Source organism: Nicotiana sylvestris, chromosome 1, assembly GCF_000393655.2.
Source record: "Nicotiana sylvestris chromosome 1, ASM39365v2, whole genome shotgun sequence".
Lineage (NCBI taxonomy): Eukaryota > Viridiplantae > Streptophyta > Magnoliopsida > Solanales > Solanaceae > Nicotiana > Nicotiana sylvestris.
The window spans coordinates 3,585,492-3,598,982 of record NC_091057.1 but is presented as its reverse complement, the minus strand read 5'-3'; the positions used below and the strand labels follow the sequence as shown (position 1 = coordinate 3,598,982).

Genomic DNA, 13,491 nt, shown 5'->3' with positions numbered 1-13,491 from the left:
CTAAATAATAATACTATAAAATTTCCAAAAAATACAAAAAAATATTTCAAAGTCATAACAGTATGACTATATTTTCTCTCCGTGGAAATTCACTAGGTTATTAGATAAGATGTGTTTGTCTCAATATATGCATCTGTTGTGCTCTCCAGCTGTACTTTTTATCCTTTTCTTAACTTTCCAACCTCTTTGCTTTTACCACTATTCTTGATGCTTTCATGTAAAAAGTAAAAAAAGAAAAGTGTTATATTTATAAGGTGATAGTTACCTTTAATAGCGTGAAGCCTTTTAGGGAATAAGGTGCGGACCCGACCCAAAGCAGATAATATCATATTATATTAAGAGTATTTTGAGACTATTTTAACCCAATAACTATCATAGCCAATGATTTGACATGACGAATATGGAAATTGCAGAGTGATGCCTTGGGGCGTGACTTAGTGCATTTGCCCGTCTAAACTAGAAGAAGCTACCATCTGGGCTTTGATGGCCATAGATAGAGGTTGACGTGGGTGTCACATAGTTAACTTTCAAAATATTTTACTTAGAAGTTCTAAAGGTTTGAGACTTTTTTGGAAAATGTACAAGCTTGATCCAAAATAATTAATATCCATCTGTTTCAGTTTATGTGAACCTATTTCCTTTTTGGTCCGTTCCAAAAAAAATGACCCCTTTCTAAATTTGGACATAATTTAGCTTAAACTTCCAATTTTACCCTTAATTAGAAGCTTTTATAACCATACAAGGGGCGATGTGCACAAATAGCCATTAAGAGCACATGTCTTTGCTTTAAAGCCAATGTTTTAAATATCTTTAGTCTTTAGCCACTGGTTTAGTAAACTTTTACCTGACTGGACGAAAATACCCTTCTGTTATAACTTATATCTACGCTTTTATTAACGATCAGCAGCAGCAGCATCAGATTGTGATCGTCGAATTTCAAACTATAGAATTGCAGAAGCTTCTCTTTCAATTCAAATTTCTGACTGTGATCGTCGATTCAACTTTCTCGTCCAAAATCGACATAAATTTACAGTAAGTTATGCTTTTGTGTGTTTCTATTGATTTTTATTTCGTTACTAGGAATTTGATTTTCTTTTTGAATTTCTGGATTGATAAGGTTAAGGACATCGCTTCCTGTGATAATTCTATAAAAATTGAGCACATAATGTTAAGGATTTGGTGTCTTTAACATGACCGTTGTTACTAATATTAAGGACATAGTGTCATGATTATGTAAATTGAATTGAAAAAGTTAAGGACACAATGTCCTTAACTTTTTTGCTGTTCTTCTGAATATTAAGGACATACTGCCATGGTTTTGCAAATTGTTTTGAAAAAGTTAAGGACACTTGGTCCTGAAGTTTGAGTTTCAAGTTGAAAAGTTAAGGATACTTGGACCTGAACTTTGACTTGCATGCTTAAAAGTTAAGGACACTTGGTCCTTAACTTAGAGTTACAAGTTCAAAAGTTAAGGACAGACAATCCTTAACTTCAAGTTTCAAGTTCAAAAGTTAAGGACACTTGGTCCTTAACTTTGAATTCCAAGTTCAAAAGTTAAAGACACTTGGTCCTGAACTTTGACTTACATGATCAAAAGTTAAGGACACTTGGTCCTTAACTTAGAGTTACAAGTTCAAAAGTTAAGGACAGGCAGTCCTTAACTTCAAGTTTCATGTTCAAAAGTTCAGGACACTTGGTCCGTAACTTTGAATTCCAAATTCAAAAGTTAATGACACTTGGTCCTGAACTTTTATTTCCAAGTTAAAAAGTTAAGGACACTTGGTCCTGAAGTTAAGGAAACTTGGTCCTTAACTTTGAATTCCATGTTCAAAAGTTAAGGACACTTGGTCCTTAATTTAGAGTTACAAGTTCAAAAGTTAAGGACATTTGGTCCTTAACTTACAATTCCAAGTTAAAATATGTTTTGAGTTTCCCATTCTCTTGACTTGCAGGATGGAAACAATATACATTCTAGTTGATTTTAATGGTAGATGGACTGAAGACTACAAGTATCTCGATCATCAAACAAAGCTTGTTCTACTACCTGAGGCAATTAAGTTTGAAGATTTCATTAAACAGATCTTTGAAGTTATTGAATTGGATAGAGACAAGTTTGAAGCAGTGATATGGTTTGATATCAACCTTGGAATAAGCAAGGGAAAGATTTAGATCTTCACACATGTATAGATTTTCTAAAAAGTCATTCACTCTTCAAGGGTCGTCGTTTCATTGTTGATATTTCGGAAAGAGTTTTTGGATCAACAAGCACCTTTGAACATGTCAACAGAGAAACTCAAATGACAATCAAAACAAATGCCAATAGATAATGGAAATAGATATGGTTGAAGCTCAACCAATAGCTGAAGAGGTGTTTCAAACATTTGATTCTATTCAAGTAGAAGGACAAAGCATTATAGAGATTGACAACGAACAAGCTTTGGGTATTCAAGTCTTAGAGAGTGCACTGGTAATCGAAGAAGTTGCTGAAAAAACCTCTACTCAACTAACTAGACGAAGGTCAAATTTGAAAAAAAAAGAATCCCCAACTACGATATTAAGAGAAAATGCTTCGTTGGATGAAATAAAAGTGGGATTAATATTTGACAAAAAGAAGAGTATAATTAACTGATTTTCGAATATAGCAATTAAAGGATATTTTGAATTCAAGGTTGTTAGATCAAGCTCAACAAGATATTCATTGAAATGCAATGATAATAGGTGTGGGTGGTGTGTGCGTGCTTTCAGAATTAAAGATTCAACACTGTTTAAGATAGTAAAGATTGAGAAAAATCATGACTGCTCTGTTAATACTATGAAAGCTGATCAAAGGCATGCAACTTTAAAGTTGATTAGTGGTTACATTATCGACAATCTTTGAGACCCAAGGTTTGAAGTTACACCAGCTTTTGTCATGGCAGAAATGCAAAAATTGCATGGACTAAACATTAGGTATCACAAGGTGTGGCGTGCTATTCAATGTGCTTACACTTTAATAAGAGGAACTCCTGAAGAGAATTATGAATTATTGTCTTCATACTTGTATATGATGAGAAGTAAAAACCCGGGAACATATACTAACATAAAGATATATGACAACAACAGGTAAACAATCAAAAAAGAATTTATTAGTCTATTTTATAAACTTTAGGACATACTGTCTTTAACCAGTTAAAAAGTTAAGGACTGCATGTCCTTAACTTTTATGTGTGCAGTCAAAAAGTTAAGGACACTTGGTCCTTAACTTAGAGTTGCAAGTGATAAAATTAAGGACATGGTGACCTTAACTTTTGACCTTGTTAGTCTAAGTTAAGGACTTCATGTACTTAACTTTTAAACTTTGAACTCAAAGTTAAGGACTACATGTCCTTAACTTTATAACTTGTAACTCTAAGTTAAGGACTGCATGTCCTTAACTTTATAACTTGTAACTCTAAGTTAAGGACTGCGTGTCCTTAACTTTTGACCTTGTTAATCTAACTTCAGGACTACTTGTCCTTAACTTTTGGCCTTGTAACCTAAGGTTCAGGACTACCTATCCTTAACTTTTGACCTTGTTAGTCTAAGTCAAGGATTGCCTGTCCTTAACTTCTGTTAACCTTATTTTATACTGTATTTTCAGGGTTTTTTTATATGTTTTATGCATATGGATCATCAATATCTGGTTGGAATCATTGTAGACTAGTGATTTCTATTGATTCAACTTTTTTGAAGTCAAAATTTCGTGGTGTTTTAATGATTTCAGTTTCAAAGGATGCAAATAACCAAATTTTCCCACTAGCCTTTGGAATAGCAGAATCTGAAAATAACAATTCCTATGAGTGGTACTTTAGTGAGCTTCGCAATGCAATTGGGAGCCGTGAGAATTTAATTTTTTTATCAGATAGGCATCAAGCTATTGCATATGCCATCGCAAAAGTATATCCTGAAAGCCACCATGGGATTTGTATCTATCATTTGGAGCACAACCTAAAGCGAAGGAAAGTGAAAAGTAAGGTCATAAAACTTTTTCAAAGTGCTGCAAGAGTATACAGGCGCAAAGAATTTGATCTTTACATGTCAGATATAGCAAAAGTAGATAAGAAGACTTATGACTACTTGATGGAAGAACCACCAGAAAGGTGGGCACGTTCTTGTAGTCCACAACGAAGATATGACATGCTCATAACAAACATAGTTGAGTCAATGAATTCTGTCCTATTAGAAGCACGGGAGCTGCCTATATTAAGAATGATGGATTTCATTCAAGTGAAGCTACAACGTTGGTTTTATGAAAGAAGAAATGAAGCATAAAGAACTTTTTATGATGTTTCTTGTTGGGTAGAGGAGGAATTGAAGAAAAAGATAGATTTAGCATTTACTTTGAATGTAAGTATTATGTACTATGTTTAGGTTATTATTTTAATATAATTTAACATAATGTGCTAACTTATAATTTTTTAACATTGAAGGTCTTCCCTGTTGATTCATGGCATTCTAGAGTTGAAGAAGAAGGAATAACATTCTTGGTGGACTTAAACAAAAGAACATGTGATTGTTTTCAGTTTCAATTTGATGAATTACCATGCATACATGCAATTGTAGTTATCGAGAAGAGAAACATCAAGAAGTCCAACTTTTGCTCGCACTGGTACTTAAAGGAATCTTGGCTGAAAATATATGAAAGGCGAATACATCTTGTAGGACATACTGATTCTTGGATTGTACCAGAGAGTGTTAAGTCACAAATTGCTAAACCTCCAGATTTCAAAGTGCCACCAGGTAGAAGGCAGAAGAAAAGGCATATTCCAGCTACCGAGTCATCAAAAATAACATTCAAATGTGGTTGCTGCAGAAGAATTGGTCATAATAGAACAACTTGTATATATTCTCCTGCAGTCCATCTATTTTCAAGAAAGCATAGAGAATAATATATATATCCACTTATGTTTATCAACTCTTTTAAGTTTTTGCTATAAATTGGATTCATTTAGATTATTCTTATTTGAGCAGATGTCTAAATTTTCAAAATTTCTTTCTAATTACGTTCTTTTTGTTTCTTTTGAGTTCAAAATTCAAAAGTTAAGGACATACAGTCCTTAAGTTTGACTTACAGGTTCAAAAGTTAAGGACATGCAGTCCTTAAGTTTGAGTTTAAAGTTCAAAAGTGAAGGACATGCAGTCCTTAACTTTGAGTCAAAGTTCAAAAGTAAAGGACACACAATCCTTAAGTTTGAGTTCAAATTTCAAAATTTAAGGACAAACATTCCTTAACTTTGACTTACAAGTTCAAAAGACAAGGACATACAGTCCTTAACTTTGAGTACAAATTTCAAAAGTTAAGGACATGCAGTACTTAACTTTGACTTACAAGTTGAAAAGTTAAGGACACTGGTCCTTAACTTATAGTTCCAAGTACAAAAAATAAGGACACTTGGTCCTGAAGTTTGAGTTCCAAGTTCAAAAGTTAAGGATTCAATTTCAAAAGTTGAGGACACATGGTCCTGAACTTAGAATTTCAAGTTCAAAAGTTAAGGACACTTGGCCCTGAAGTTTGAGTTTCAAGTTCAAAAGTTAAGGATACTTGGTCCTGAAGTTCAATTACACTTGGTCCTGAACTAATACTTACAAGCTCAATGGACAAATCAATACTTGACAGAAACAAAGAAATTAATAACATGGTGCCTTCACATTACTTCTGAAATTGTAATTTTGCATAGTTGTGACAAACAATTATGCTATGCAAACAAAATAAAAGTTCCTTTTGAGGAATTTACAAGATATTTCAGAATTCATGTGGATTCTTTACAGCAATTTTATACAAAAAATCAACCACAACTAACTTTCTTTACAACTAAACTACAGCTCTTTCGGACATCAAGTTTTATTTTCACTATCATAGTCGTCGCCAACATTTCCTGGTGGTGTATCATAACCAGAATTTCTTTTCCACTCTCTATGTTCCCAAAGATTTGTTGCAAGTTCTTTTCTAAAGTCTTTTATGTCTTCAGGTTGGAATTTCTTCACATCCTTTCCCATCATCAACAACTCCACATACTTGATTAGGAATGCACCACAATCAGTCCTAAGAAAAATGTAAGATATGGAGTCAATTAAACAATAAATCTAAAGTACATATGAATTATATAACAAATAACAACACGTACGATCCAGTTTGGTGTGGTGATCTTTGCCACTGTGTGATGACCCGGCCAGTTGTCTCATGAGTTACCGCTCCGTTTTCCCCATTTCTACTTCTTTATGCTTCATTATCCGTGTTTTATGTGGTTGAGTTGATTGGTTTGCGTTTGGTGTGATTTTGGTAAGAAATGAGACACTTAGTCTCTTTTAAGAAGGCTTAAGTTGGAAAAGTCAATCGGATATTGACTTATGAGTTAGAGGGCTCGGATATGAGTTTCGATGGTTTGGTTTGCTTTGGGATGTGATATATGACTTAGGAGTGTGATCGGAATTGATTTTGGAGGTCCGGTGTAGAATTAGGCTTGAATTGGCGAAGTTAGTATTTTGGCAATTCCCGGTTGGTAGGTGAGATTTTGATCCGAGGGTCGGAATGGAATTCTGAGAGTTACAGTAGCTTCGTTATGTCATTTGGAATGTGTGTGCAAAATTTCAGGTCATTCGGACGTGTTTTGGTTGGGTTTTTGATCGAAAACGTATTTCGGAAGATTTTAGAAAATTAGATTTGAATTCGATGTGATTTAGTAGATTTGGTGTTGTTTGAGGTGTTTTGATGATTGGAACAAGTTTGAACAAGGTATTGGGTCATGTTTGTGTTTTTGGTTGAGGTCCCGGGGGACTCGGTGTGATTTTGGATGGTTAACGGGAAGATTTGAACTTGAATGATTGCAGAAAGTGTGCTGCTTCTGGTGTTTTCACACCTGTGGCTTGGGAACTTCAGGTACGGTGCTGCATGTGCGAGGGGAAAAGCCACAGATGCGAAGTTTGGGCTGGGGAGCAGTTTTCGTAGAAGCGGTCGAGGTGGCCGCATCTGCGAAGCTGTAGATGCGGAAGTCCAGTCGCAGAAGCGACTTTTGGAATTTTAATGAGAAACCGCAGAAGCAGTTGGTTGGACCACAAATACGGTACCTCAGGTGCGGTAAAGGGGTCGCATATGAGAAAACCCCTGGGCAGAATGTATATATGTCTCTTCTTCATGATTTTTAAAGGGTTTAACCATTTTTAACTTCAGACTTAGAGTTTTTGGGCGATTTTGAAGAGATATTTCAAGGGAACTTCGATAAGGTAAAGATTTTGGACTTAAAACACACTTCTTTGGTGGCATTTCATGAATTAGGATTGAAATTTAATGGACTAAAAATGGAAGTTTAGGGCTTGAGTTTAAGAGAGCTTAAATTAAAGATTTGAGGGGTCAATTGAACTCCGATTCTGGTGTTTTTGATATGTATGAACTCGTGGGGAGATAAGGAATCTAATGATGTGAAAATTTCTGAGTTTCGAGAAGTGGGCTCGGAGCTCGGGTTTTGCCAATTTCGAGATTTTTGACATTTTTCAATTGTTTTCGCTTGGGCTTTGTTCCCTTAGCATATTGTGACGTATTCGTTCTGGTTTTGCTCAGATTCGACGCGCGAGGAGGCCGATTTGAGAGGCAAGGGAATAGTGAGCTAGAGCTTTAGCCGGTTCGAGGTGAGTAATGAATATAAATGATGTCCTGAGGGTTTGAAACCGCGGATTTGCACATTGTAGTGCTATATTGAGGTGAGACACGCGCTTGATAATGAGTGTGGGGTCGTTTACTATTTGGGATTGTGACTTGGTCCGTCCTGAGTGACGCTTTTACCGCGTATTTGATTAAAGCTTATTTGTTATCCTCATTATTTGGATTGATTGCTATATTTGGGCTTCGTGCCAACTATTTGAACCCTCCGGGGAGTTTTAACACTATTTCCTCACTGTTTAGACTTACTACTTGAACTCAGTCGTACCGTTTTCCACTGTTTTACAACTCAGCCACTTTTACTCGATTTTTGAAACTAAGAAGATATATTAAATAATATTTTTGGGCTGAGAACTACTGTTTTACTAAATGCTCGAGAGGCTTATATGATTTTTGGACTGAGTATGGCCAAGGGCCAGATGTGAGGATACTATGGGATCAGGCTGCGCGCCGCAACAGTATTATATTGATATTGATATGAGGCCGAGGGCCTAGTTGATTCCACGAGATGGCTTGATATTGTGCTTGGGCTGTATGGGGACCCTTCCGGAGTCTGCATATCCCAGTGAGCGCCGTCGACGATAAATATACGGATCAGGCTGCACGCCGAATCGAGTACTATAGGGTACCGTTCTATGTGTTGATTTTCGTTATATGTCTGTCACTTAACTGGTTATTTATTGTAGCATCTCCATATTTCATTTCCATTGGTTTATTGCTTTTATATTACTTGTTTAAACTGCCGCATTATAGATTACTCTGTGATTCCGTGATTTCTTACTCTCAGTCATTATTTATGTTTCTTACTCACTGGGTCGGAGTACTCACATTACTCCCTGCACCTTGCGTGCAGATCCAGGTGTTCCAGAGGCTGAGTGAGGATATTCAGTCGATCAGTTCATATCTGGGAGCATCGAGGTAGCTGCACGGTGTCCGCAGCCCGGATCTCTCCCTTCTATCCTTTCGTTTTATCCGCATTTCCTAAACTGATTATGTATTAGGCTGTTAAACTTGTGCTAGAGGCTCGAGACTTGTGACACCAGATCTGTATAGATTATGTATTGGTATTATCATCTGAATTTTCGCATATTTTACTCGTTATCCTAAACTTTTATTATGATAAATTGGCAATTTAACTGTGTTAGCTAATAATGAATTGTATAAGAAATGGGTCGAGGTTGTTAGTTGGTCAGGCTTGCCTAGTAGTGTGTTGGGCTCCATCACGACCGGGGTTGGGGTAGTGACAAGTTGGTATTAGAGCCTAGGTTACATAGGTCTCGCAAGTCATGAGCCGGTTTAGTAGAGTCTCGTGGATCGGTACAGATACGTCTGTATTTATCCTCAAGAGGCTGCAGGACCTTTAGGAAAAACTTCACATCCTTGAAATTCTGTTGTGAGGACGCGAGCTACCGGACGAGGTGGATGACCACCAGTGCCACCCACTAGGGCCACCAAAGGCCGTGGATGCGGTCGTGGACGTGGCAGAGGTAGAGCAGCGAGGGAAGCACTTGTTGATCCACCAGCTGCCCCAGCTTCGGATCAGGCTCCTGCAGCACCAGTTCAGGCACCAGCTGTGCCCATCGTGATTCCGGGTCTTCAAGAGGCCTTGGCACAGATCTTATCGGTTTGCACTGGCCTAGCTCAGGTAGTTTCAGCCACTACCACAACAGCTACTTCACAGGCCAGGGGAGGCAATCAGACCCCCGCTGCTCGCACACCTGAGCAGGAGTACAGGGACTACAGACGCTGGGGGCACCTCCAGCTCAGCCGGTTGCGCCAGTTCAGGAGTTTGTAGTACCATCCATGCCGGATGATGAGCAGCGTCGTCTTGAGAGGTTTGGTAGGCTCCAGCCTCTGTCGTTCAATGGCGCTGAGGGCGAGGATGCCCAGGGTTTTCTTGACAAGTGTCAGCAGATGCTCCATACAGCAGGGATTCTTGAGTCTAGTGGTGTGGCATTTACCACCTTTCAATTCTCGGGAGCTGCCTTTACTTGGTGGGAGGATTTTGAGAGGTGTAGGCTTTTCGGTGCAACACTTTTTTCTTGGAAGTAGTTCTCCGCTCTCTTCTTGGAGAAGTATGTACCGCAGTCCCACAGAGAGGAGCTGCGTATGTAGTTTGAGTGGTTGACACAGGGGAATATGACCGTGACCCAGTATGAGTGTTGATATCCAATTTTTCCTTATGTATTTTTATACCCAAAACACTTCCAAAATAACATAAATGTGCATATATAAGCACACCAAAAGGTTTTGGCATTTTAATGATTTTTAAACCAATTTATGACCTATTTTTACACCATAAAATCCAATAATTATTCCCAAAGCTTGCCATTTTGGAGAATAATTTATTTTATTCTCATATTTACACCAAAATATATCCAGCATGATTTTTTGCACATTTGTTACAAATCGTTTGGTATTTTTAAAGCCAAATTGCATATATTGCAATACTAGCCTCTTTAAGATTTAATAGCATTTTATAATTACACAATTGATCCCAATATTTTCGAATTAATATTTATATATTATTAGTTGACTCAGTGCCTTTAATTTTCTTTTAAAACATTTCTACTATTTTTATAAAATAATAAAAGGAAAAATTGGCTATTTCAATTGTAGACTCAATTCATTTCAATTATAACCCAAATTCCATTTCAATTTCAGCCTGAAATCAGCCCTATTTTGAACTCAATTGGACCATCCCCTTGACCCGTTTAATCCAACCCGCCCGGAAATCCTTTTAATCCAGGCCGTTGATCATTTTGATCAACGACCACAAATGACTCTTTCCTTTTTAATTCTACCAACCCCCCAACCCTAACCCTCATTTCTCTTAGACAGCCGCCTCTGAAACCTCTTCTCTCTCAAAATGCTCTCAAGCACTCGAAACCCTATTTGGCTCCCTCGTCTTCTCCGACCATTATCTCGCCGGAGTCGATGGCTTTTCAGGCCATGGACGACCTGTGCTCACCTTCTTTCACTCCTAAGCCATGGGTGTTCGAGATTTCGAGGTTTGACTTCAATGACATTCGTTCAGATCTTCTCAGATCTGTGGTTCTATGGCCTCACCGGCCTTGCTCCGACGTATTCGAGCTTTAGAAGCCTAGCCATGGCCATCTCTGACTCAAGACCAGACCTCTTCCAAGCCTTCTCATTTCTAAGGTTTCAGAGAAACCCTAAAGCTATTCGAGGTTCCTTCCTCCTTTTATTTACTTAGATCTGTGGTGAATCCGTGCTATATTCAACGTTTTAAAGCTTTTCCCTAATTTTCTTTTCAAAATTAGTTCGCTTTCAATTTAGGGTTTTCGAAAAAATCTCAAAACAACTTCTAACTCTTCCTCTTCTTCTTTTCTTTGTGTGAATCTGTCTGTACCACGTTCTTATGAGTTTTTCTCTTGTGTTCTTATGTTTGCCATACGATGCATGTTCTTCTATTTTTGTGTTCTGTTCTTCCCTCTACTGGGTTCTATAAGCATGCTTTACACGTCTATCTCGTATGTTCCCCTACTGTATTTTTTACTAAGCTTTTGCTCCCTGCTTACCTTTACTGGACTTTGTTTGAACATGTTTCATCTACTATTTTCCTAAACCTGTATCGCTTTTTCTTTTCTAAACTTGTTTGAGTGACAAGCTTTGCCTAAATGTATTCCCTGTGTTTCAAACTTGTTGTTCTCTCTGTTTGTTTCTCATAAGTCTCTGAAAGAGACTACTGAGCCTGTTCTATTTGTTGTTTTCTCATCTATGCATCTGATTCGAGTCAGAAACCCTAGTATTTGGGGGTTTTTGGCAAGCTTGACTTTGTGTTTGGACTAGGGTTCCATTCAGAACCCTGATTCTCTTTCAGACTCATTCTGAGTCTGTGAACCTAACCTTCTTGGGTACTCTGATTTCTTGCTAGTTTTACAACAACTCTCTTTTGTCTCACATGTCTGTATGCTTTTTATATGACAAATTTTCTTCTTTCAAAAGGCCTTTGGCCAGCTTGTGATTGATTTCGAGTTCTTTTTTTAAAAGGTTTGATTGTGTGTTGTTCATTTTCTTTAAATTAAACCCTTCTCACCTTTTTCTGGTTGGATTCATTCACACTAAGATTCGAATCCTGATTTTACTGGATGGTTGATTGATTGTCTTTCCTTGTTTGACCTAATCACCATCCAGACCTAGGTTTGACCCTCAAGGGTCTGCTCCTAACTTGTTTGACCAAACAAATGGTCAGGGGTGTGCCAGTCTGCACCTGTGGCTGGGTATGACCACCATTTGTTATGGCTCCCCAATTCCTTTTCACTTTGCAATTACTCCTAGCTCTAAGTTCTTCCCCTCTCTTGCAAGCCATGCTTTGGGACCCTTGAGCTCCCACTGAACTTGGATGCCTGAGGGCTGGCTATTCCGCACTGCACTATTCTAATTCTAAATGGTATCTTGAGTGTAAGCAATGCCAGGAATCCTTGAGATTCCTTGGAAATTTTAAACACTTTGGATAAAGAGAAGGCTTTGGAAATCCGAAATTGGTTAATCACATGTTATTGGACATTAAGATTGAATTAGGCTGCTCGGATCTAGCTGTTAGTTTTTAATGCATTTATTTTGTTTCTTTTGGTCTGTAATAATTTGTATAAAGAATTTAGGGAATATAGTAATAGGGTGTGGGAGGGGTTTTACATTCTTGCATCAGTAAGGGTAGAAACCATGCTTTAGGATTTTAATTTTTTTTAGAAATCCTGCCTATAGGATTGTTCAATGTTCCTGGTTCCACATCATTTAGAGACCATGCCTATAGGGTCAACGCTTCATTGTGCTACAAATCACATAGAAATCACGCCTATAGGACTTAACGTTCATGTAATCAATGCATATAGAGATCATGCCTATAAGGAATGCATATGCATTAGGCAAACTGTAGGGTTAATTCACACAATCATCTTTTACAAAATTCAATAACAGGTTTTAAAAATCAAGATAGATATCATGCCTATAGTATTAGCATCAAACTCGTCTGATTCGCTTAAAGTAATAATGATCTATTAACTGGTCCTTAACGTCTTAATACAACAACGATTTCAGAAGTCTTAATTCTTTGACAAAAACTCTCTTGACTCAGTATGCTTTTAAATCCCTCAAATTGACATCTTTTTCTGAAACAATTTCTTTCTAAACATTCTGCCTAAACGTTTTACTCAAACCCTGAAATTGTCTTTTAAAACAGTTGCGACTTACCCTTTCCTTAGATATTTCTATCTCTGAAACTCTTTCACAACCATTTTTGTGTTTTATTTTTACTGCAGTCTATACTTTCTTTTCAAAACTCCCCTGCATTAGACTACTTTTTCCTGAAACCAGTACCCTTTAAATCACTCGCTTGAAATGCCTTAATTTCTGACAATTGGGTCCAAGTTTCCTAATGCAGACTTTCTATCTAAACATATGGGTTGAACCAGTCCGTTCGCTGTTTAAGTTTATTTTAAAGACCAAATCAGTATGTGCCAAGACATGCTAAACTAAGTGTTTGTTTGATTAGGGGGTTTACTTGAGCCTTACCTATTTGTTTTGTTCATCCTTATATTTGTTACTTGTTTTGTATGTCGCAATTAGAATTTTAACCTTTGAACTCCATATATGCCTATATCCCTTTCCTTCCCCTTTAGGATTAGAAGTCCTGATACCCCGGGACTGATAGGTTGGGATGGGTACTAACATGCAATAAGTAAACGAGACTGATCGCGTTTAAATACCTTAACGGGGTGGGAAGGGTAGATATGGATATGATGACCGATGCGCTAATATCACGTGCGACCCCTCTTCTGAGGAGTGATCGTTGGGTA

General features: G+C 37.5%; 1 protein-coding gene across 1 annotated transcript; it reads left to right on the top strand.

Moving 5' to 3' along the window:
- The first annotated feature begins 2,326 nt into the window (after positions 1–2,326).
- On the top strand, positions 2,327–4,907 carry LOC138889436 (protein FAR1-RELATED SEQUENCE 4-like). The gene is made up of 4 exons (XM_070172745.1): positions 2,327–2,615; positions 3,620–4,258; positions 4,322–4,365; positions 4,449–4,907. The coding sequence occupies exons 1-4, from the start codon at positions 2,327–2,329 to the stop codon at positions 4,905–4,907; spliced, it is 1,431 nt and encodes a 476-aa protein (XP_070028846.1).
- The last annotated feature ends 8,584 nt before the right edge of the window (positions 4,908–13,491 follow it).